The following is a 25,769-nucleotide window of genomic DNA, read 5'->3' as shown; positions in this document are numbered from 1 at the left end:
TGAGCACAGAGATTGTATATACATTCTTAAGTGTTTTAACCCTAGCACTGACACATACCAGGTACAAAATAAACTTTTTTCCAGCAAATGTTCTATTTATGAGGGGAAATATTGGTGGTGAAAAAAAACCAAGCGTAGAATGATCCATTTATAAAAATTAAAGAAAAATTCACGGACAAGCGTAGAATGATCCATTTATAAAAATTAAAGAAAAATTTCCACACATATAACATGTGTGTTTATATGTTCATATAAGCATAGGAGAAAAGGAGAAAGTGTATAAACCAGCCTGTTTCCAGTTACTCCGTGGAGTGGGATTAGGTCAGAACCTTTCAGGGCCTATTTTATTTAGTTGTATATTATCTTTTTTTTTTTTTTTTTACTGCGAGCATGTATAATATACTTAATAAAGCAGTAATATTAAAAATAAATCCAATTAAAATTTCCAGCTTTTATTTTTTTACAATCACATTTGTCTTCATGGCCAGTGATCCTCGTTACAGATGTTTTGTACAGACTTTTCACTTAATAAGAAATTGGACTTACAAAGTTCGTTTTGGTTTAGGCCAATGAACTAATTACGTATATCAAGTACAATGCAAAGGAGAAACTCCCGTGTGTTTCCTTTACTCTCAATACTCTCCTCACAGAATACTTCATTTCTGACACTTCTGGTCACCAAATGTATGTGTGTGTGAGGTTCTCCACACCAAGCGATTTTGCCATACCAGCTGGGTGTCTTACGATTTAATTCATTTCCATCTCTACTTGGAGATAGTATCAGATCCCACGGGATAAGAGCTTCGTCCCACAGGACTATTCTCCCCACACTTCAGTTGCCACTTGCAAGTCCAGGTTGTCACCTGTGCTTCTGACCGACTGGCTATAAATCGGAGGTTCCCACGACCCCTGCTAGAAGAGTTCACAGAACACAGAAAAACCGTGTTCTTACTAGATTGCCGGTTTATTGCAAAGGATATGAAAAGATGTGAATGAACAGCCAGATGAAGAGATAAGATGAGGTCTGGAAGGATCCCAAGGGCAGGAGCTTTTGACCCAGTGGACTTCGGGGTGCGCCACCCTCCCAGCATGTGGACACGTTCTTATTCATCAACCCTGAAGTACAGGGGCATGAGGCCGAAAGTTCAAACCATCTTTCTAATCACTTGGCTGGTTCCAACCCCGATGATCAGCCCCTATCCCGTGGTTAGGGGCTTTTCAAAAGTGACCACATTAACATAAACTCAGGTGTTGTTGAAAGGAGCTTGTTATGAATAATTGTTGTATTATAACTAAAGATCCCCCTACTGCTCCTATATAGCAAATGACAAAGGTGTTAGATGCTATGTCCTCGGAACTGTGGACAAAGGCCAACTATATATTTCTTCTTATATGTTCGACTCTTCCTGAGAAGTCAGCTCCTCCAGAGCCAGAAGAGGGACAGGCTAATCAATTCTAGAATAGGGGAGCGAGAAACAGGAAAAAGAAAAGAAGGCTGGAATGGTGCTGACAGAAGGACACTCAGGACCCTTTCTCAAATGTTTAGAAAAGTTCAACCTTAGAGAACAATGAACAACCTTGTGGAGAACAAAGGGTACTTGGGAGTCATTGTTCTGTTGGCCTGGGGCTAAATAAGGTCTCCCAGGGACCTTGGCAGATGCCAATTTTCTCATAATCTTGCCCTGTCGAGGTGATTCCCTCTGTCTGAAACTATCGTGATTGCTCTCTATATTTCTTATTATAAATCCCAATATCGCAGGCACTCATCCAAGGACAATGAGTGCATTTGGTGTATAGGTAATTCAGTAGTTCTAATTGCACTGAATTTCCCTTAGCTTGAAAACTCATTGGCTATCAGGTTCCACCTAATGAAGGCTTCCCTGTTTCAGCATCCTGTTTACGGGTCATATGCTTCGCACATACCACTCTGTTTAGAATTTGCCTTTGAAGTTGGTAGTTTGCCTTCAGCTGCTAATTAGGAAATGAAGAGAAAGGTACATGTGGCCTGAAATTGGGTGGGGTTCCCAGGGTGAAGGTGAGGAGGAGGGGCAGAGGAAAGGAGCAGAATGTCTCTGTGTGCGAAGGGCATGGTGTGATAAGAACACACAAAAAGGACAAATGTCCCTAAAAATTTTTAAGGTATTTTTTTCTCTCTGTTTTCACTTCCTAATGACACCAGTTCTGACTGGGTACAATGTCCTAAATGTATAAAACTCTGAGTCCTAATTATTTCCTGTGAGAGACCTGCCATAGCCAAGATATAGAATCATCCTAAATGCCCATTAATAGACAGACTGGATAAGAAGAGGTGGTACATATATACAATGGAATATTACTCAGCCATAAAAAAGACAAAACCGTATCATTTATGACAACATGGATGGACCTAGAGGATATTATACTAAGTGAAATAAGTCAGAAAAAGAAAGACAAATACCATATGATCTCACCTATGTGTTAAAAGAACAAAATAAACAAACAAAACAGAAACAGGGTCACAGAAACAAAGAACAAGCTGATGGTTATCAGGTGGGAGCGGGATTGAGGGGCTGGGTGAAAAAGGCGAAGGGGTTAAGAAGTACCAATGGACAGTTACAAAACAGTCACGGGGATGTGAAGTACAGCGTAGGGGATATAGTCAATAATGTAATAAATTATGTATAGCGCCAGGTGGGTACTAGACTAACTGGGTCGGGGAGGAATCACTTCGTAAATTATATAAATGTCTAAGCACTATGCTGTACACCTGAAACTAACATAAAATAATATTGAATGTCAACGGTAATTGAAGAATTAAAGAATTAAATAAACAAACACTTCCCATGTGCCAGGAACTGTATTAAAAAAAAAGAAAGAAAGAAGGAAGTGAAGGAGGGAGGGAGGGAGGGAGGAAGGGAGGAAGGAAGTCAGGCAGTGAGGTTGCTCTCCTTGACCTCTTAACCCTGCTCATTATTCTGTGTTCCCAGTTGGTTCGACTGTGCAATGAAGGAGCCCGGAAGATGGAAAGGACCGAAATGATGTACACGATTAACTCTCAGCTGGAATTTAAAATTAAGGTATTCTCATACTTCATCATAAACAAATTTATTACTGCTCTTGCTTAAATCTTAAGTAAATAGAGAGACAGTTGAGGGCAACACAGTAGATAGGAATTTACTTTTCAAAGAAGGGCCATAAATTGGTTAGAGAGAGGCTGGCAGAGGGAGTAACAAATGCTCGGGGCAATTCTGCTCTAGCTTATACCTGATAAAGTAACCTTTTTCTGGGCCACAAAGTTAGGTATTATCTAACTAGCACATTTTTATCCCAGGAAGACACCAAACTTGGGAAAAGATTAATTAAAGATAATAGAATTTTTTAATGGAGAGGAGATTTCTTCAGTATTCTCAAAGTGTCCTGGAAAACAGTAGTATCTCGTGAGCTGGACCAGGGTGTTCTCCTGAATCAAATAAGGACTCTCATTTTCCAGTTTGCAAAAAAGATTGTTAGTGGACTATTCTTTTGAAGTTTGTTTTTCTTCCATAATTCTTTATTGAATATGTGCTGCCAGTTACTGCTTCTCCGATACTGCTCAAGTGTAGATGACAGGGTGAACAAAGAAGAAAATGACAATTAATGGCAAATCTAGGCCATGCCTGGTCTGTTGTTGGTTCATGGCTGAGTTCTTAATAGATGTGAATGCCCATGATTGTGATTGCATTCCATTTCGTAACATGTAAATTTAATTAAGCAACTTAAAATGAGTGGTCTTTTTTTTTTTTAAACAGAAGTGTTTGTAAAATGGAATTAGAGTGATCAGCATTTCATGCCAAGCTGCAGAGGGCAGATTCTCTGCCACGTCATATAGTGTGAAGACCACTGATACTGTACAGCTGCACCCGTTTATCTTGCAAATGAGGAAAAAAGCGCCCCGGGAATAATTAATTGTTAACAGGGGTACTTGGTTCATGGTGGTTTAATTAGAATTGGGGTCCAGATATTCTGACTTGCAGATCAGTGTAAACTCTTCTACCATAATAGCCTAACTCTTAATGGTTTAATTGCAGAAACATAATCTATAATTCTTAAAACAGAGAATGGCGGTTACTTGTTAAAAAAAATACAAACACACATATACATTTTAATATCCTCATACAGAAATTCACAGCAATTTCAAAACCCATCTTTCTCCTGTCTCTCAAAAAGGAATTTGTTCTTCTCTGTTACTTGTTTCTAAGTAGTTTAGAAAATAAATCTGGTAATTAGTATAGCTGAGAAACACCATCGACAGCAAAAGTGAAATTAGCCTTTATTTGTAAAATGCCTCCTGGGAAATGCCGGCGGCTCCTGTCTCCAGCAAACAGAGTAATGGGCTTGCTGTGAAACCACACTGTCAGCAGCACCTGAATAAAACCACCAGTCCATCGAACTGGACTCTGCCAACACATCCACCTTTGCCTGATTCAGCCATACCTGCCTCATCCTAGCCCCATGCCCCTAGCAAATCTCACTTCTTAGTCATATAATAGCACTACTATTTTTGCCATCAGAGCACTCAATTTCCCTGAAAATTTTTGAGTAGCTTAGAGTGGTGGCATGTTTCAGCCACCATGAGCCTTTGAGACAATTTTATTCAGTACAGCAACATAGCAAGGAAAACTGAGTGCCAGGGAGAGAAGGTGGTTTGGCATCACAGTCAAGTCTAAATTTATTCCTAAAGGGGGCTTTCTCTTTGTGTTAAACCAAGCAAAACTTACTTATTTTACTTCATACCTACTAAGATCTCTTTATTTGGACCTTTTCTCACTCCCTCCCCAAGGGAAAAAAAATATATATCTGGACATCAGAAGTTTTTTATCCCCTCCTTTTTAAAGATGACAAATCTTTAACCATTTCCTTTTTTAAAGATGAGAAATACCTAACCATTTTTCTTTTTAAAGGTAATAAATCCCTTCCTGAACCATTTTTCTTTGCTTTGCTGAAAATTAAAATTAATTGGTTTAAGATATCTTTAAGATATCTCTATGTTTCTAGAACTCAAAACTAATTTATAATTGAAAGATACTTACCCCAAGGGTCCTTAAAAGTAAGTAACATCAGTTGAGTTCATGAGTTTTTGGTTGATTATTTCTCTTTTGGTTCAATGATTGCAATATTTGCAAGCTTAAAGGAAGACATTCTAAGTTTAGATTTATAATGAAGCACTTAATTTGGACCACTTAGAAATACTAAGAAAATCTTAGGACCGTATTTCCAGAAAACTTTATGAGTAACAATAGACATTTTTATTCAGTTTATTTTAAAGATGAGAGGATAGATGTCCAAAGAAGTTAAGGGATTTGTCCAAGCACATGCATTCTTTCAACAAGTTTAATGAGCACTCTTTTTTCACTGGGAAGACAGAAAACATGATCCCCACCCTGGGGAAGCTTACAGTGTCACAAAAGACTTCAGAAATACAAAGGGGTCAGCAGTCTGCTCTGTCTCTAGATGGAAGACTGAGAACACTGGAAATGGAAGGGAGTGGTCAATCCTAAGAGTGAGGGCTTAGGAGTGGGGAGCTGGTAGCAGTCAGGCAAGGCATCATACTAGAGGTATGTTTGAGTTGAATCTTGAAAGGTGAGACTGAAATGGTCTTCCAGGAGTAACGAGTGGGAAAAAATGCACAGGACATGGTCTCAGCTGCTGTCGCCCAGGAATTGTACACATTCAGTTTGGATAGACGTATGATGCAAGGGGAGCAAGGCAGAACGGACACAGTAGGCAGAAGCTCATGTGGAGGGCCCGGTGTGCCAAGAAGAGGAGCTGAGCAAGGTCACTTGGGAGCCATTGAAACTGGGAAGTGACACAGTCAGATGTGAATTTAGTAAAGGTGACTTTAGCAACATGGGAAAGGCCTTTCAAATGTATTCCAAATCCAGAAATCATTAAAAGAAAAATTGATAATTCATCTGTATGAAAATTTTTAAAAATTTTCTATAGAGGAAAAAAATAAAAGCCATTAAAAACAGAGAAAAAAGGAAATAGCAAACTAGAAAAATAGTTTACAATTCACATGTAGACAAAAGGTTAATATCCTCAATGTATAAACTCAAAATGATAATCAAAAGATAAGGAAAAAGCCCATTAGGATATTGCAGATTAGAAAACTGCTCCTGGACGAGGAAATACAAATGGCTGCTAAAGATTTGAAAAGATGCTTTACTTCATTCAGAAAACAATTGCTAATTGAAATTAAAATAATGTATTTTGCCTCAGATTTATAAATAATTCAAAAGTTCGATAACACATTTTATCAGTAAGATTGCAGAGAAAGGCACTTTTAAATGTTGTTGGTGAGAAAGATTGTGATAACCCCAGTGGTGGGCAATTTGGCAATAACTATCGAAATTACAAATTACTATGACCCAACAGCTATTTTACTTCTAAGAATTTATCCTGTAGATATAAATGTATAAAATTATACATGTACACATACACACAGACATACAAGACCATATAGTTATTCAGATGGCATTGTTTGTAATTACAAAAGATTAGAAACCACCTAAATATCAATAGGAGGCTGATTAAATAAATTAGAATACACCCAAATAATGTAATACCATTCAACTTAAAAAAAGAATGAAGGAGAATTTTAGGTACTGATATGGAAAATTTTCTTCTGTCTTATTAATTGAAAAAAGTAAGATGCAGAACAGTAGGAAAAAAGAATATAAAATTTTCTTATCATAAGAAATCTCTGGAAAGTTATTGAAGAAACTAATAACAGTCACTGCCTTGTGGTGGGCAGCAGTCCATGGGTGAGCACTGGGCGGATGAGGGACAGGGTGGGAAGGACGTTTTTCACTTAGCATTTTTTATAGTACTTGCTGTTTTTCCCACCCCACCTCCCTAACCCCGCGCACACTCACACACCAAATTAAATTTATTACTTAAAAAAGTCTAATGGCAGCTATATGGAGGATGAGTTGGGAACGTAATGACTAGAGATGGAAAACTGGTTAGGAGGCTGGAAGCAGATGTGGAGAGACAGGTGGTCGTCTGGAGGAGGCAATAGTGATGGTTTCGTAGGGGTCTTATCTGGTTGACTGAATGGACAGTTATACCCTCCACTTATCAGGGAATCCATGAAGAGGAACAGCAATGAGGCGAGGTTGTGGGTTCTGCCTTGGCCATATTAGGTTTATGGGACTACTGTAGCTGTTACTGCTATGAAAATATTTATTGACTACTTACTATGAGCTGTTTTTACAAGTCTCATTTAATTCTCACAGAAACCCCATGAAGTAGTCATCATTCCCATAGATAGCTGAGGAATCTAAAGCTGGAGATATAAACTAATTTTCTCGAGATCATATAGCAAGAGGTATTGAAGCTTGAATTCAGACCTGCAGCTGACTCCAGAATCCACATTCTTAACTATGACAGTATAACAATCCTGGTCTTTTTCTAATTTGAAAGGAGAAAAAACTTGCGTGTGTGTGCATGTGTGTGTATGTAATATATATATATATATATATATATATATATACATAAATACACTTGCATATGTTTTTTATTTTTATATTTGTAAGTTTCTGGAAGGTTTCATGCGCTATACAGTGGTGTGAGAAGGGTAGAAAGACCCCACTTCAGAAGCCAGTAGCAATTAAAAGCATGGATTCTGGAGCCAGCCTGCCTAAGGTCCAGTCGTAGCTCCACCACTTCCAAGCTATGTGACCTTGGGCATTATTTAACTTTCATGTCTTAGTTTTCCAAACTGTAAAATGGGGCTGATAATAGTACTTTCTCTCATGGATTTATTGTGAGGATTTATTGAACTAATAATATGTAAAGTATTTGGTAAAGACCTGATTCATAGTAAACAAATAGTAAATACCATTCAGATGCTTTGCCAGATAGTTTCACAGGCATGTTGCAGCATGTTAAAGTGTGAGTGGGGTGTGAAACAGTTTAAATAGGTTCGACTTTTCATTCAAGAAGCTTGGTGGGCAGAAAGGAAGGTGAGGGTCATACAGAAAAAGTTGGTCATCAAACTATGACCAGAGACCAGCATTTAGTTTGTGCTTCAGATCCAGTGTTTCTTCTCACTAGACTTCAGCTTTTTCTAAAAGCTAACTACAGAGTTGGGAAGGATTATTTTTGGTCTTATAATGGAACATTTGACCTTATAAATTAGCACTTGGAGAAGCTGAAGATTCTCAAGCTACCCCATGAGCCATGAATTAAGTGCGATTGAGTACGGGGTGGTGTATTGGTTGGTGGTTGGGTTTACTGGTTGGTAGATGGATTTACTAGTTGGTGTTCTACAAGTAGAAGTTCAAGATAAAACAGACAAAATGAAGAACTCTAAGATGTTAAAAAGTCTTTGTATTGTAGAAGACAGTTTGGTATTTCCTAAGAAAATAAAACGGGATTATTATATGACCTAGTGATTCTACTCCTAAGTATATACCCAAGAGAACTGAAAACAGTTGTTCAAATAAAATCTTGTGCATGAATGATCATGGCAGCATTATTCATTATAGCCAAAAAAAAGAGGAAACAACTCAGATATTTATCAACAAAATTAGTTAAATGATAAACAAAATGTATATCTATACAATGAAATAGTATTCAGCCATGAAAAGGGATGAAGTTCTGATACCTGCTACAACTTGGATGAACCTTGAAAACGTTATGCTAAGTGTAAGAATCAGATTCAAAAGGTCACATATTGTATAATTCCATTTATATGAAAGGTCCAGAATGGGCAAGTCCATGGAGGTGGAAAGTAGAATAATGGTTGCCAGGGCCTTGCAGAGGGCAGAGTGGAGGGCAGAGTGACTGCTTCATGCATATGGGGCGTCTTTTCAGGGTAATAAAAATGTTCTGGAATTAGATAGTGATGATCATTGCACAACATCGTGAGTGTACTAAAAGCCACTGAATTATATGTATACTTTTAAATGGTTAAATGATTAAGTTTACCTCAATTAAAATAAATTGCTGTTCAGCAGCTCTTCCTTGTCTTGCTGGCCCATAAAATTAGTTAAGTTTTATGCTGAGGCTAGTTTTACAGGGTGCTAAGTAACACAAAAAAGGAGGAAAGTCTTTTCTCCGTAGGAATTATATCAGTATTTTTAAGGATATATTTTTGTTCATGAATTTTTTTCTAGTTTTTGCTTCACACCTGAGTTCTAGTCTTAAAGCTGCTAAGTGACTTCTCAGTGACTCCAGGAAGTCACTTATGCCCATTTTGGGTTGTTCCGATCCTTTTCTTTTGGTCATTTTCACAGTTTCTTCTTTGAAAAATGAAAGAAAGAAAGAAAGAAAAGACTATCTGAATGAGTTTAATCTTCAAACAATAAATTATGAAACAAAAATTTATAATATTGGATTTTTGTTTTTAAAAGAAGCATAGCCATGTTGAAAGCCACTGTCAATTTTAGACATTCATTAGAAAGTTATTTTTGCATGGTGGAGTATGAGGAGTCCATAACAATCAGTCTATTTTAAAAACAACAAAAATAGCTTAAAAAACTTTCTTCCCCCAACCCCTAAACTAAGAGCAGCCATACAGTGGCATGTGCAGTGGACCTTAATCATAGTACTGCCCTTGGTTCATCCTGTAGGGTTACATGCAATGGCCAGATAGCATAGCGTTCCTGGTAATTACAGCCCTCTGGCCAGACCAAACCTGGCACATGATTCTTTGTGGTGGCCTCTTGTGTGTGCTGCTTGGGTTCTCCAGAGTTATCTAAGTGATCTGTCTGTCTGCCTTTTAAGTCTCAGCCATCCCTGCTGGATAATCATTGGATTTGAGATCTGGGGGTTAGAAACTATGAACTTCCTTAATAGCAAGTTTTGGAAGTTTGAGGTCAACCATAATCTTTCATCTTCTTTTTTAAACCTTCGGGAAAATAGTATATCAGTGATGAGCAACCTTCTTATAAATGTCTTTTATAAAGTTAAGAAAAAATGTGAAACCCTTTCTCAGCTTTCTTATTTCCTCAGTTTCTTTTAGCTATTTTTAATCATTATTCCTTGAAAAGGAAGACATTTGGTTGTACTATAGTACTACAGTTAGGTTCTAAGTGTGTCTAAGAATTTTTGATTATTTTATGGATATAGTTTTTTAAATGAGATTTTTGGCTGTAAGCATTTCTGGTAACTTAAAAAAAAAGAGCTCTCAAGGGTAAGGATTATTCTGTGGTTTTGAGAGTTTTCCAGTTGGAAACTGGAAACTGAATTTTAAAAAAGTATGTAATTTTTTGTGTATAGCCTTTTCTATGAGATTAAGATGGATTATTTTGGAAAAGCTTTATTTTCCCAGCCAGAAAATGGCATGATGCTTTTAGGGATGAACTTCCATGAGGAAAAATTACCATAAACTTAATAACAGGTGTTGTTCGGAGTATGGCTAAGTGGATAATCAGTAGACAAATCATAGGTTTGTGGGGATTTTTTTCTTTTTGAATAGTCTTTTCTGTTCATAAAGTGAATACATAATGAGAGACATATTTGTCTCTCATTAACTATAGTTATGTTTTTCTATATATTTAGATTCCGATTTGTGATATTTAAAATAACCATTGTTGATACTGATAGATTTCATTTTGAGGCTTTTCAGTTTTAAGTGACTCCTTATCAATCTACTTTTTCAATTGAGAGTTAATAGAAGGGTAATTATTTTTGGTTGACCCAATAACATTTTCTCATTGAGTTTTAGTTGTCATATAGGCAAAATAATATATACATATTTTATATTGGAAAATATATTGTTCTTTTTCATTTTTCTGTTGGAGAATTGCTATACTTCTCCAATTATATTTCACTATTATATACCTATAAAATAATAATGTATACCATAACATGTATCATTTGTTTGAATGTAAGTTTTTTATTTTACTTTTGATAATCTTAAAAGGACTTTAATTTGGCTCTGGGTGCTGAGTTTTTCTCTTTCTGTAGCCTTTCCCTCTAGTGTCCTCTTCCCGGTGGTTGGTAAAGAGAGGTGAGTTGACAGCCTACGTGGAAGACACCGTGCTTTTTTCAAGAAGGACATCCAAACAGCAAGTCTACTTCTTTCTCTTTAACGACGTGCTCATCATCACCAAGAAGAAGAGGTAAGCCTTTATGTGGTATTGCTGGCCGTGCATCCAGTTTTAAATCTCTGTAATTCAAATGTCTTTCACAAGTGTGATGATCATCCTTTCAAAGCTTGAGGTGTTTGATGTATAGTTTCTATATGTGGAATCATGGTAACATCTTTGCTTCATTTTCTTTAAATTACCTGTGCAGTTAAGACTCAAATCATTCTCAGAATCATCATTCTAGCCAGCCTCTATGGAGCTCTTACAGTATGCCAGCCAGTGTTCCAAGCATTTTACACATTTATGTCCTTGAGTTCTAATGACATCACTAGGGAGGCAACACACTTATTATTCCCAATAGGCATTTTTCAAACTTCTTTTCTGTAGAAAATGTATAAAACAGATAAAAGTTGCTTTAGTTGAGAATAAGCTGGGGCACAAGTCTAGTGCTCCTTTTAACTTAATTTAAAATCCACCACTCTTAATGACTCTTGGTCTAAACCATTTATTTCCTTGTGACTGGGAGGGTGTTAGCAGTACTCCAATACTTCCTTCTTAAGAGAATAAAGTAAATCAGTTGGTTGTCAGCGTGTTTATTCCTCTTACTTCAGACTTTTGGTATGTATTCGTGTCTTGAGACATTCAGGAAGAATAAGGTACAAGCCTTTTTTTTTTACAGTGTTATAACTGCCCCCATTCAACACACACAGACACACACACATACACCCCTCAGCTCTGCTTTTCTCTAGGAAATATTATTAATTGTACTCAACATACGTGAGATTGTGAAATATTTTTCTGCTGATCCTTCATAAATATTTTATTTTTCCTAGAATATGAACTTAGAGAAACAAATGTAAATCTGTGTGGCGTGTTATTTCCACATATGAAGACAATGCTGGTGGGCTGAATTGCTGGCATATAATAGCAGTAAGGGTAGTCCATGGGGTACAAGTTAGAGAAGATGAAGAGAATCATGGAAACGGGCTTCTATGAATATGTGAAATCAGTGTCCAAACTTATCAAGAGATATTTATTTAAATTCTACTTCTGAGTGGCTGACATTTTAGCTGGAAAATTCAAACTAAATTGAAACAGAGGTTGAGCTTTTCTTTTTGCTCCTTTTAGTCAGACTGCATTATGAATGATTTTAGCTGCTTGGCTGCCTCGCTAAAATGAAAACTTTGTTCTACCCTGAAAAGCCATAATACAACTATAATAAATACAAAAAAGGTGCTGATGATTATTTTTCATACTCAGGAAAATAATGTTTCCATAACTTTAAGAAGAAATTATTTCTCTTAGTTGTGGCAGTTTAAATTGTTCTAGTAGCTAAGTAAATTTTATAAATAAAGATTGGAGAGGCAATATAATTTGTACTTTTATGTTTTGTTTGTTTCCTATGAGATAGCATGTTTCTTTGGCTTTCTTTGAGATGTTTTGATTTTAGGGGAGAGTAATGATATATGACTCTTCAAATGCCAGAACCCTTGGCTTTTAACATCTTCCAGCTGTTGAAATATTTTTTTTTTTTCTCAGTGGACCAAAAGCTTTACTTAAACTTTCAATTTTAATGATAAAATATACCAAACCAATTTTAAATACAAATGCAGTTTTGATCATGATGTCTTCAGTGACTTGATGAAACCATTAAGGGCATTTAAATTAGTATAGTACCACTTTTATTCTTGAACTTGCACAGACTTTTGAAAGTTAGAATTAAAGTATATGCTCTTCTGCTTAGCAGCATCCTTTGCCCTCCAGAGATCTGCCATTGCCTTTAGTATTGCTTTCCTAGCTATTCCACATTTACTCAGGTATGTTTGAACTTGAATTATATTAAAAGAAAGAGCAAAATATGCAGCTCTAGGGGAAAGGGCCATCTGAGTACCTAATTTTGCCTTGACCCAAACTGGAATTTTCTTGCCCTTACGATTAGCTCATCATGTTTCTGAGGTGCTCTTGACTCGGAGAATGGCATTGGAGGCTCAAGTTGTTTATGACCTGAATATGTGGCGAGGGTGACAAGCAGAACACGGAGGCTTGACAAACAGGCTTGGTTAAAAATGTACAGTATGTACAGCCGTATTTACTCTGCAGCTTCAAGGAGGCAACTGCAAATGCTTCACATGCCAGAGGCAGCAGCAAAGGAGATACAGCAGCTTTGAATAAGGCAATAATTTAGGCTTGGCTACCAGGTACAGATTAAGGATAATACTTGTGCCAGCTCTGTAGGATGGATCCAACCATGCACTGCCTAATTGTAATTCCAGGGTTCAGTCGAGGAGCTTAGCTACCGGCTCTCCAGCTTTAGGGAGGCTCCCTGGCTGTGGAGAGAGTCAGCCTGGGAGAAGACTTACTCTTCCTCAGTGGATGGTTCAGGCTAAGCATGTTCCACCGATGGCTAGGGTATTTGGCCACCTCAGTTTTACAGTGTGCATATTACTGCTAGTGCTTGCAGAGCGGTTAGTGACCACAGAGCTGTCTCTAGGACAGGACTTTTTACTTTTTTTAAGACTATCAAAAGGGAGTTTAAAGTTTCTATTAGCTTTGGGCTGGTTGTGAGTCACTGTATTAATAGTTTCTTCTAGCACATTTCAAAAGGATACATGATCGGTTTGACTATTTTGGATGAGAAAGTGAATTTTTTGGTAGCTGATGCTTTGATTGCAGATTACCTGGGTACTTCTAGAGCAGAGTTCTCAATTTAGACTGACAATTCTTTGTTATGGGGCTGCCCTGTGCTTTGTAGAATGTTTTAGCAGCATCCTGGTCTCTACTCACTGTTTGATGGTAGCACTTTCCTCCCAATTGTGACAACCAAAAATGTATTCAGACATTGTCATATGTCCCTAGGGGGCCAAATTGCCTCCAACTGAGAACCAATATACTAGAGTGATGGCAACCTGCCAACCAGCATTATCTTGAGTAGCAAAGGTATGCAAATCTATCAGACCTCACACGGCCATAATCGTAATATTGTAAAAAAAAGGAATAGATTGCCATGTTGTACTCAGACTAATGAACAATACATCATTATAATATGCAATCTGTGCCTAGAATTAACTTATCTATAATTATTCGCAGTATACAGTCTATACCCCACATCCAACCTTAGGGATTGAGTACTGTTGCCCTTAGTTTTGAAATGTGAAAGCTGAACACGAGATCTAAATAAGTTCAGACTCCCAAAATACTTACTTCGTAAGGTAGTTAACTGTCTTAGTCTCATTCAGTGCCTTGTATCTGGCTTACGTCTTCCCTCCCAACTTCTTCTACAGCTAAAAATAGTTTTCCTCCCTGTATTAGTTTCTTACAGCTGCTGTAGCAAAGTACACAAACTAGGTGGTTTAAAACAATAGGAATTTATCGCCTCACAGTTCTGGAGGCAGATGTCTGTTATCAAGATGCAGCAGGGCCACACTCCCTCCGAAGGCTCGAAGAGAGAATCTTGCCTTGCCTCTTCCAATGCCTGGTCACTTCTGGGTTCCCTGGCGTGTAGCAGCGTAACGCCAACCTCTGCCTCTGTCTTCACATGGCTTCTTCTCTCTCGTGTCTCTGCATCCCTAAAATCTTCTCCTTATAAGGACACCACTTACTGGATTTAGGGCCTGCTCTACTTCCGAATGATCTCATTTTAACTTGATTACATCTATGAAGACCTTATTTCCAAATGAGGTCACATGTACATGTACCAGGGGTTAGGACTGCAACATGATTTGTTGGAGGGCACAGTTCAGTCCAATGCCCTCCCTCCGCCCTTTACCCCTACCTCGCTTAAATGTGCTGTAATGTTTTAATCTAGTTCTAGAGTACACTTTTATTTTTAAACATTTTTCATAATTTCAGAATGTCATTGTGGTCATGTGACTTGAGCACCTCTATTTGGAGGTCTCATAGGTTACCTTCATCCAAATCTCCTTCAAATCTGTTCCTTCGCCAGGGTCTATTTCTTCCGTTGTAAAAAGGCACTCTGTTTATCTGGTTGTTCCACAATAAACCTGAAAGACCACTTTGACTCCCATTTTTCACTGTGCTTCCCTATCCAGCCAATCATCAATCTAGGCAGCTCTGACATTGCCACTGCCCCTGTACCAGCCTTCTTGAATTTGCCATAAGGCACACCTAACTGTGGAGGTGCCGGAGACAAACGGGGCAAGACTGAATTGTGTAGCTTTATGGTTGCAGATGGCTCCTGTAGGTCCAGGTATCATGATTTCATTCAGAGACATAGAAGGGAGGCGAGGATGAGAACCAGAGGCTGACCGCGGGGGCTCTTTCCTTAACGGCATTTTCTTTTTTATCAGCAGAGGAAAACTTCCCAGACAGGCCCCAGAAAACTTGTATCTGGTAGGTCAGCCCTGATTCTTAAGACTTTTTGTCTTGAGAGAGGCTGGGAAAGCAAGCACATAACAAAGGAGAACAGGAGAGCGTTAATTGCTGTGGTTTAGCCCTGATGCATCCCCTGGGGCTGGGCACTTTGGGACTTGATTGGCAAGAAGCAGGGAAGGCTGGCAGCTGATTAGATAATAGCCAGTTCCAGCCACAACTAGGAAACCCTCTTTCCCACAGGACACCGATGAACTTACGATGAATTTGGGAAACAGGAAGAGCTCTGTAAAAGAATTAATGCCTAGCCTTTAGGACAAATGGGAAGGGGAAGCATACATTTCAAAGGACACAGAAGTGATTGGAGATTTAGAGCCTACTTCCTTTTGGCTGGCGTTAGTCATCCAGCTGTGGTTCACTGAGCATCTCCTTAGTAGTTCCTTCTTGCTTCTACCAGGCCAAGTATGCCCTTCAGCACATTTGGAGCACACAGCTAGATGGGATGGGTCTGGTCTGGATATGGGCACAATATCAAAAGAATGCTGAAATCTAGTCTAGTCTTATTATCTATTACAGTAAATGTTATCATGTTCCAATTTGTTTTCTCCTGAGTTCTCCAAATCACAAATGATCTAGCCATGATGTTTACATGAATAGTAATAGTAATAACGATAAAAAGAACCTGTAATATTGAGCCTGTACAGTGTGCCATTCACCCACCTCAAAGTATATATGCAGCGTATCATTGAGTTATCCCAGCAACCTTGCATTATTTCCATTTTACAAATAAGGACACTTTTCACAGTCTCTCAGCAAAGCCAGGTTTCTATTGCATCTCTGACTTGAGAGCCTCCTCTCTAATTTCTATCTTTAGCTAACCTAGCGTCAGAGTGTAAGAAAAAGCTTCCTTTTGATAACATTTCCTTCCTGCAGACATTTAAGACAGTAGATTTCCATTTCCTGATTCCTGTCTCATAAATATTGAATATATTGACATAACTTGAACTTTGTGACATGTTACAAATCTTCAGGATTTTTTTTTTAAAGGATTTTCTGTAATAGAATACTGCCAGATCATTATCCTAAGTTCAGGGATTTAGGTTACAACTTGCATTTTCTCTAGCAGTTTGGATGCCCAGTGGCTTAGAGCTGTGTGAGCTCCATGGAGTGAGGGCCTGGTTCGGCCCCACTGTGAGTTGTTCCATCTCGAACGCTTTCCCATCATAGAAAGATGAGGTTGCCTGACATTGTCTCTCTTCCCCTGCAGAATAAACTCCTTCCTCAGGAAGTGAACTTTGAGAGCATCTTGGATAAAGGGAAGGCAATAAGACTCTCTGACTCAAATCACTCTTATTCCTGGAACATAAACTTGGTTATTTCTGACCACTGTGGTATCGGGTTCTAAACACGAAATGGTGAGATGGGGTGGGAGAGAAGCGAGAGCCCCATTTCCTCTTTGCTCCTCCACTGTTTCTCCGGCCACCCCGTATGCCCTGATTCCTCCAATGTCATGAGCCATAAGGATATGGTTTCTACTAGACTCTAAGAGGAGTCGACATTGCCATTCAGTGTTGAAGACTGTGGTGAGTGAGAAGCACACTATTGATGTCTGGAGTCAGACAGAAGTGGGCTTAAATCCTGGCTGTGTGACCTGGGGCAACTTACTCTTAATTTCTCAGAGTCTCCATAGCCTGATCTGTAAAATGGTTATAATAATTGATCTTCTTCATGCAATTTCTATGAGAATTATATGAGGTAATGCATATGAAGCTCTTAACACAGTGAATAGTCCCTGCCAAGTGACTGATACATACTGAGTGTCATTATTATTCCTAGTGTTTGAAAGATCAAATTATTGGCCTTTTGCTTCTAGAATATTTTGCTGTTTTTTAAAAAAATGATTTGAAACCTTTAGCCAGCGTTATGCATCTGAAGATTGTGGTACACTCTGGGATCAGATCTGGATTTATTGCCTCTGAAATGTGGCTTTGGGAATAAATGCATTTAACTCCATGCCTCTCCCTCCCTGTTGTGAACCCATGTCAAATGAAAAGTAAGTGAAAAATAACCATTCATCTACTTTTATTTTTTTGTAAGTCGACGTGAATCATGTGTACACTTTTGTAGTGGTGATTTTCTTGAGACATCCTCGCAACTGATTAGGAGACACTATGACTTTGTGGCTGAAAAAGCATCAATTCAGTATATTTTCCCCTTTCATTCAAAGAAGTTAGTAGAAGTAAACTTAAGTTGGAATGTCAGGATTATGCCAGTAATTTGCAGTAACCTCGTTACTGATTTAAGAAGGTAACTACTTGCTCTTCAGACCTTGTTCAGTTCTGGTTATGCCAGGGAGAAAGCTTCGGTAAGGCACTAACAGCCTCTCACACCCGCCCACCTCTTCTTTGTCAAGGACCATGGGTTCAGGGCATCCATGGGCAGCCAGGGTGGTCCCAGGCTGTGGAATCTGGAGATCCGTGGTAACAGGATGGGCGCTTTCTGGATGTGTTGTGGGTCACTGGCCATCTTTTCTGGTGACAGTGAATCACAACAGATCTCTGTCTTACCAATGAATGTGATCCTCATCTCCACTATTTGTTATATTCTTGACAATGAAATAGGAAGCGTGTGGCATGTTTGTTAGTCTTCAGAATTATTTTGAGGAACTGAGCAAGTAAGGCTGTTTGAAATCAGTTCTGGATAAATATTGTGCCTTGTTTTGCTAGTCAGAGCACTTGCCAAATTATTAATTTCTCAACAGAAGTATTTAGCTTGGAGTATGCCAGGTCAACTTGTCCATTTGCAAAGCACTTATGATTATCAGGCTTTTAACAAAATGTCAGGGAATTTAAATGCATGACGTTCCGTCAGGAAAATGAAAAATTATAACTAACATTTACTGGATGTGAGCCAAGTATGATTAAAAGAGCTTTACATGCAGTAAGATAACAAATGTATTATCTCATTGAATCCTCACAACAATTCAAAGGGATTAGTATTGTTATCCCCATTTTACAGATGAGAAAACTGAGAGTGTTAGTAACTTGCTCAAGACCACAGAGTGGGTGAGTGATAGAATTGGGATTTTTACAGACATTCTAAATCACGTCTGTACTCTTACCTGTTATAACGTACTTTTTACTTTAAAATCACATATTATCCCACTAAAAACTTGTTTGCATGATTCTAAAACCAAGCTTTAAAATGGAAATTGCCTTCGGTCATGTGAAAAAGTGTTTAGAGCTCTCAACTCAAAATTAGTTCCAGCGCGGTCCACTATTCTCCATCCCAGAAATGTTTGGGTATTTTTATTCCAGTTAAGCACAAGATCAAATATGGGGATTTAGAAGTCATGTTTTCACATGAGGAAGAGAAACAAGTTGAAATCTGCAGAGGAAGAATTCTCATACATGTCTTGAAGGAGAACAGGAACACACTCCTTTGATCTTATACAACCACATGGACTCGTGTGACTCACCACCCTGGGAGAATGGTGAATCCATTATAAATCCCTGAGAGAAAAGCAGGAGGGTCTAGGAGAGGATCTGGGAGAATAACCCAAAGGAAGGTGGACTTGGAAATGTCACTGAGGCGTTAGAAGAGGAAGACAGAGTTTCAGGAGGTCACAGGTGCTCAGTACCATCAAATTCTATAGAAGTGAAGAATAGTGGTGAAATCCAGGTCATTGGATTTGGTGGGGTGTTGGGCCACATGACCATGGGCATGGAGGCACAGGGTCTGAGAACATGAAAACATAGGCAGCTGCTAGCTGAGGAGACATTTGTCTTGGCACCAGCAGATTCAAGCAGACGTTTTTTAAGACAGGACAACTGTGTGGCTGTTTAATATGAAGCCTATGGAGTGGGCACTACTGAATAATTAAAAAAAGAAACCACTGTCTTGGTGACAAATACAGAATACTGTCTTGCATTCTAGATGATTCTTGATAGCATATTTTCTTTTAAATTTTATTTAACTCTTTTACGAAAGGAAGAATTGGAGGTGCTGGTTGGGTTTCCATCTGTCAGATTTTGGTTCTAAAAGAAAGTTGCAGAACAAAGCCAAGGTGGAATGTGAGACAACTCACAGTGAGGGCTGAGGAACAGTGGGTTGTGTGGAAGCTGGCCTTTGTAATCTAACCTTGCCCCTCGCTTCCCTGTCACCATCCTTCCTTTCATACTCATGGCTCCATCTTGGTCAACTAGCCTATTTTCCATTCCTGGTCATCCTTATTAAGTACTTAAGATGTTTGCTAATAAGGGTTAAGGTGGAAACTCGTCCTGAGATATTTGCTTATTTAAAAGGGCCCACCACCCACCCATCACAGAGCATGCCCTGATGGTTCTGAGCTCAGCAGAAAGACCAGCTCTGTCACCACCTCTACTTTATGACTCTTACGGACCCAGAGTTTGGGTCCAAGGAGATATCCTGGTTTACGGACTGAGATTGAGATCCAAATTTTTTTTTATTTTTCAGACGTTTCCCCAGATGTCTCAATATTATTTGTTGACTAGCCCATCAATTCCCTACAGATTGAAATGTCACCTATATCATGTACTAAATTCCCAGATGTGTTTGGGGTCAATTTGTGAACACACCATTTGTCAACTCATGCACCAGTCCCAGTCGTTGAATTACTGTGTAGCTTTACAACATTTTTGATATGTTGTGAGGCCAGCTCACTCGTTCTTTTTCACCGTCCTTCTGTTTTTAGATGTTTATTTTTGTGTGTGTTTTAGAATCAGCTTGATCATTCTCCCTCCTCACTGCCCTGCCCCAACCCTGTTTGTATTTTTGTTGGGATTGTGTTAAAATTATATAATCAATATATAATTGATTATATATAATTGATTATATAATTTTAACACAATAATCAATACCTCTATAATATCAAAATTTCCTATCTATACAGGACTTCTTCCAAAGTACAGTATTCAAAAGCTGTCTTCATAAAGCAGAAACTTGTTAAGTTTAATTCTAAGTATTTTATCTCTTTTGTAGAGATACTTCTGTTATATTTTCTGAGTGTCATTTATACATAGGAAAACCTTTTTTTAAATCCAACCACTATACTGAATTTATTGTTACCTTGTAATATATTTTCAGTCACTGATGTCATCTGCAAATAATTAGTTGTTTGTAACAGGGCAAAAAAAAATTCCATTGTCCAATAGTTAATTCAACTATACACTTAGACATCCAGACACCTGGAATTATGATAGTGTTCACATCTGTGCGTTTATTATTTTTAAATTTATTTTTACCTTCAATTGAGATATATTTCAAAAGTATAGAAAATTTTAAACATTAACATACGTATCATCTAGACTTAACAGATACTAACTTTTTGCCATATTTGTCATATCTCTCTTTTTTAAACAAACAAATGAAAAAACCTGATAAAATACTACAGATATACCTTAAGCCTCTCCACTGTTATCCTCTCTTCCTCCTCCTTCCAGAGTGACTCTTATGCTGAGGCTGGTGTCTGTATCACCCTACACTCTCTACTGCGTATGTATATATATAGTTTGGATATTTTAAAAATGTATATTTTATGTGGTTCAAATGTCCTGATTTAAAATTAATAAATATACGCCCCTTATGGAAAATTCTAACCTTTATAGATATTTATGGGACAGAAAGTTAAAAATGCTTCATAATAATCTCTTTAAGAAAGCTGCTATTCACAATAAGGTGTTTCATTTTTACAACCCATGCCGTTAGGTTGCATATAGTAGAATCCAACACTCTCTGAGCTGCTTAACAAAAGAATGCCTTTGCAAGGGAAGACTAATTGGGGTATATATTTACCACCACGTCCTGTTCTCTACTGATAGTTCTTTATCTTGTTAAAAAAAAAAAGAAAAGAAAGGAATCTCAACAAAGGTTACAAGACTTTAAGTGGGTTTCAACAGGGAGATCCTTCATTGTTTATACCGTGAGCTACAGACTTACATAGATTTGATTGCTGCGCCTGATAGGAGCCGCTGCTGTACAAAGCAGACAGCCTTGATGAGCAGCTGGTAAACTTGGAGCACATATAAGACAATCAAAGGAAATCTACATATAAACTTCTCCATTCGAGGAAAGGTGGTTTTTCCATTTGCCTTTTTCTGAGCAATTTAACTTCCTAATTACATGATCCAAATTGTTTCAGAGACTATGTAAACCATATGTTTGCTAAATGATGGAGACAAACACGGGGAAGTCTGATTAGCATCAACTTCCCTCAGGAAAGGGGTTTCTTTCCCAGCCCAGCTTTGCCTGCTTTCTACTTACTGAACATGGGTGAGTAAGCAGAGGATGGAAATAGGGTTGGAAATAGTTCATCTGGCTATGGATTCTCCCCTCTTCCTTCTGCTTAAGTACATATTTTTACACAAACTTTATCCTTTTGTATCAACATGAGATAGGTACTGTTTAATACTAGGAGAAGGAATTTCATTTAGTATTTAGCAGATTTGGAGAGGGGAAAATATGAATATTTTGAACCTTTATAAGATTAAGTGTGTGAGTGTATATGTGTGTGAGAGAGCAGGAACAATGAGCAGGCTAGCAAGCGTGAGCTACTTTTCAGTTTTTGTATTATTGGGTTTGAATAATAGTTGACAAGGATAAATAATTTACTATGGTTACATGAAATTAAATTTATTTATATTAAATTCATTGAAAGAGTAGTGAAGAAGTTGTAAACATTATTTTTACATGATGGAGAAATTTACAGGTCAAGATAAAATAATGATGTTGGGTGATTGCTCTTGAATGGGTTAAAAACAAAAAAATGAGCAAACATGTTTCCTGCATCCTATTTTGGATTCAGAAGTCAAAACAGCAGGAAAATTTCTTGTTTAGATGGATGTGCAGATGTGTAGGAACGGGTACCTGGAATGAACTCACATAGCTATGAATGTGGTGGCTGCAGTTAATCATCCAAACTGGACATTTGAGTGGACAACAAGCATAAAATGGGTCAACGGTCACCCTAGCTCTAATGGCCTTTTAGTTGTTATTGCAAAAGAGAACAATTAAAAACATTCTATTAATTTATCTTACTTCTGTCTCTAATTTCTACCAAAGACAAAGATTCAAAGCTTTGAGGAAACACAATAGCTGGTATTGTTTGTATTTAGGCAAACACTGGGGAAAACATGAACTCTGAAAATTAAGAGGGGGAAAAAAAGACTTAAGTAGTTTATTCTTATTAGTTTACATTAGTTTCCTGTGAACTCCTGGTCTTGAATTTTATTGGGGACTTTGTGCTATGTGAAACCACTTTATGCTGAAGAATTTTTAGAGCTTGAGTCATCTCGAATGATGGTTTTATAGCATAACATTTCTTGGCCTTTTATTTCTTTGGAAATACAAAGAATACCTATGCAGTTTCATGGTTTAGGGCACCACCTAAACACTTCGTGTGCATAACATTAGGGTCCTCGGATTTCTCTATGTGAAGTCTCTATCCAAAGAATTACTTTTAACCAGAAATGAGTGTCTTTGACTAACAGCTCATCTTTTTTTTAACTTGTGAGTTGGACCAAGAGTGACCAGAGGTGCAGAGAGAGGGCAATAGCAAGGAATCCTGCGTTCGTTCACCTTGTTTTTTTCTCATGTTTCTGATGTTGTTAAGGGTTTGCTTTTGTTTTTTGTTTTGTTTCATTTTAGTTTAAGTCCTGGGCTGTTAAATCCATGTCTCGGATATCTAGGAAAACGTTATAAACTTATTCTGCTCTGCCAAAAACTGATTGCTTTGTTTCTAGTAAACGTGGTCTTTTAAAAAATATAACCTTATTTGTTTATAAAGTGTATTATCTTGCTTCCTCCTTTTATAAAAATCATGTGAGCTTCGATAAGCTTCATTTCGATGTGAGTAATACTTTGCATATCCTGAGTGTGGCTGTGCTGGTCTGTAGGCAGTTTCAGGAGACCTTTGGAGAGGATCTTGCCTTGTAAACTTTCAATTAATACGGATTAGTTTCCAAGCAACCAAAGGCCCGATGAGAAGGCAGTATTTTGCTTATTTATATGGTCACTGTGTTTGCTGTTTTTTGAAGGGAGAATCTATCAAACTAAATTTTAGAGAAGATCATGAAGATTTTCAAGGAGCTTTACAAAAGAGTGGTTGACAGGCAGACATCCACTACTGAATGAAAGAAATTCTAAGAAATCTTGAGCAAAATGCCCTATTCTGAAATTCCAAGTATAGTTGACTGGGCACAAGAATTTTTCTTTTCTCTTAGCTCCCCTTAGTTTATATATTTATGTTTATTATTAAATAGTTGATATTGTTTCTAGAATATATTATGATTTATTGCATAGTCATCTATTTAATTCAATGGTTATTTATTGAGCTCTCCCGTGTTCAATCACAAGAGTGCAGGTTCACGAGGGAGAGCTGTATCTAAACAGGGCTGAGGTTTTTTAAGGAGATGAGTATGTATGCAAGGAGCGATTATAACTACATGCCAAGAAATCCATGCTGGGTAATTTAATAAATATGGATGAGAGGACACAAAGGGTTTAAGGATAGGGGAAAGGTGGTAGAGTCAGTGTCTTGTAGGAACTGGTGGGCTAAAGAATCGGTGTTGATTGGAAGAGTTAAATTGGAGAGACAGATGGTGCTGGTTAGAGAGAGGTTGCAGATAGTAATGATAAGGTCTACGGTATGATGATGGAGGAGTTGCTGAAGTAAGACAGAGGACCAGACCATTAGAGAAGGGGAAGTCAAGGACCTGAGGGGTCAGGGTAATGGAAAGCTCTCCTACATGGGAAGTCAAGAAGGAAGTAATGTTGGGGAGAGACAGTGAGCCAGCAACTAAGCAATTGAGGGAGGATGAGGAGCGATCCAGGGGTCTGTAACTATGATTATGAGATGGAGACTGATGGCTGAGCTTCAAAGCTGAGGATTTCTTGGGAGGAGGAAGTGATCATTGTCTAGGAGCAGCCATGAGAAGCAAGCAGGCAGAGACCCTTCAGGTGAGGTGATGTTCTCTCTAGGGAGGGCCAAGTTTCTGTTAAGGCAAGAAGGTAAAGGAAGATTTAGAGCAGCGGTCGTCAACTGTTTTGGCACCAGGGACAGGTGCTCCTATGAATCAAGTGCTTGATGATCTGAGGTGGAGCTGAGGCAGTGATGCTAGCACCGGGGAGCGGCTGAAAATACAGATGAAGCTTCACTTGCTCATCCACCGCTCCCTTCCTGCTGTACAGCCTGGTTCCTAACAGGCCTCGGACTGGTACCAGGGTCCACGGCCCAGGGTTGAGACCCCTTGTTTAGAGAAGAGGCTGAAGATTTAGGAGATGTTGCTAGATTCCTTAAATGATGGGCATTTCCAGAGGACGCACCAGAAGGGGTTCAGGAGCCCAGGGAGGTGCGGCTGGATGAGCCGAGGTCACAGGCTGGGGGTGAGCGTCCAGGCGGATGGTGAACACGGGGCTTCAGAGTAGACAGGAGGAGACGGGTCAGTCCCAGAGATTACCGAAGCAGGTGGTAAGGCTGTGCGCTTTGGAGAGAAGAATGCGTGGGGTGTCTTGCCAGAAGCAAGCAGACTTCTGGGGTGCTTCTCCCCTCCTATGTCTGGTCGCTTGGGGGCTGGAAGTTAGGCCTTGGTACCCAGCATATGGATATGTTTGGGATGCCCTCTCCATTCCAGGAATGGAGTCAGGGCCGGGGAAGTACTATTATTTGAGCATTCCCACAATGCATGCATGTCCCACTTGTCATGACAGTTCCAGAATATTATAAAATGAAGCGTAGGATTTTTTATATTTTTTTCAATATTGCTTTTATATACTCGAGATACAATTTAGTATATTGCAGAAAAATAGTAATTACTAGGTTTAATTTGGGGTGTTATATTGATTCATAATCAGATATAATTCGAATTATAATTCATACTTTTAAAAAGTCATTCTCTCCTTATCCTCCTTCCCCTAATGTGACTTGAAAGTGACAAGGTCACAGCCTTATCTGCTGAATTATTAACATGTTCTTTTCCCTTTTCCTTATAGTGAAGAAAGTTACAACGTCAACGATTATTCCTTAAGAGATCAGCTGTTGGTGGAATCTTGTGACAATGAAGAGGTTAATTCTTCTCCGGGGAAGAACAGTTCCACAGGCCTTTATTCAAGACAGAGCTCTGCCAGTCACCTCTTCACACTGACTGTCCTTAGTAACCATGCGAACGAGAAGGTGGAAATGCTGCTAGGAGCTGAGACGCAGTAAGTCTGCCAGGGCGAGGGTTTCAGAACATCCGGTATCAGTCTTCTCTGCCCAGCTGTCCTTGGTCTAAGATTCCCTAGGTGCAGTACCTGGTAGCTGCTAATTTTGTTTGTTGAATACTTATATGTGCCAAGCACTGGGTCTAGCTGCTTTATACAGATGCT

At 38.5% G+C, this 25,769-nt stretch overlaps 1 protein-coding gene across 2 annotated transcripts in view; it reads left to right on the top strand.

Moving 5' to 3' along the window:
• The window catches only part of ARHGEF26 (Rho guanine nucleotide exchange factor 26), a 114,005-nt gene that overhangs the window by 74,288 nt on the left and 13,948 nt on the right, over nt 1–25,769 (top strand). For both annotated transcript variants that reach the window (XM_039857774.1, XM_039857772.1), the window contains exons 10-12: nt 2,967–3,056; nt 10,936–11,090; nt 25,395–25,604. In XM_039857774.1, the coding sequence (XP_039713708.1) occupies nt 2,967–3,056; nt 10,936–11,090; nt 25,395–25,604 (455 nt within the window). The remainder of the gene's footprint in view (nt 1–2,966; nt 3,057–10,935; nt 11,091–25,394; nt 25,605–25,769) is intronic.

This window comes from Pteropus medius, unplaced genomic scaffold, assembly GCF_902729225.1.
Source record: "Pteropus medius unplaced genomic scaffold, Ma_sr-lr_union100, whole genome shotgun sequence".
NCBI classification, from domain to species: domain Eukaryota; kingdom Metazoa; phylum Chordata; class Mammalia; order Chiroptera; family Pteropodidae; genus Pteropus; species Pteropus medius.
The sequence above is the reverse complement of the archived record's forward strand: the minus strand, read 5'-3'. Positions and strand labels throughout refer to the sequence as shown.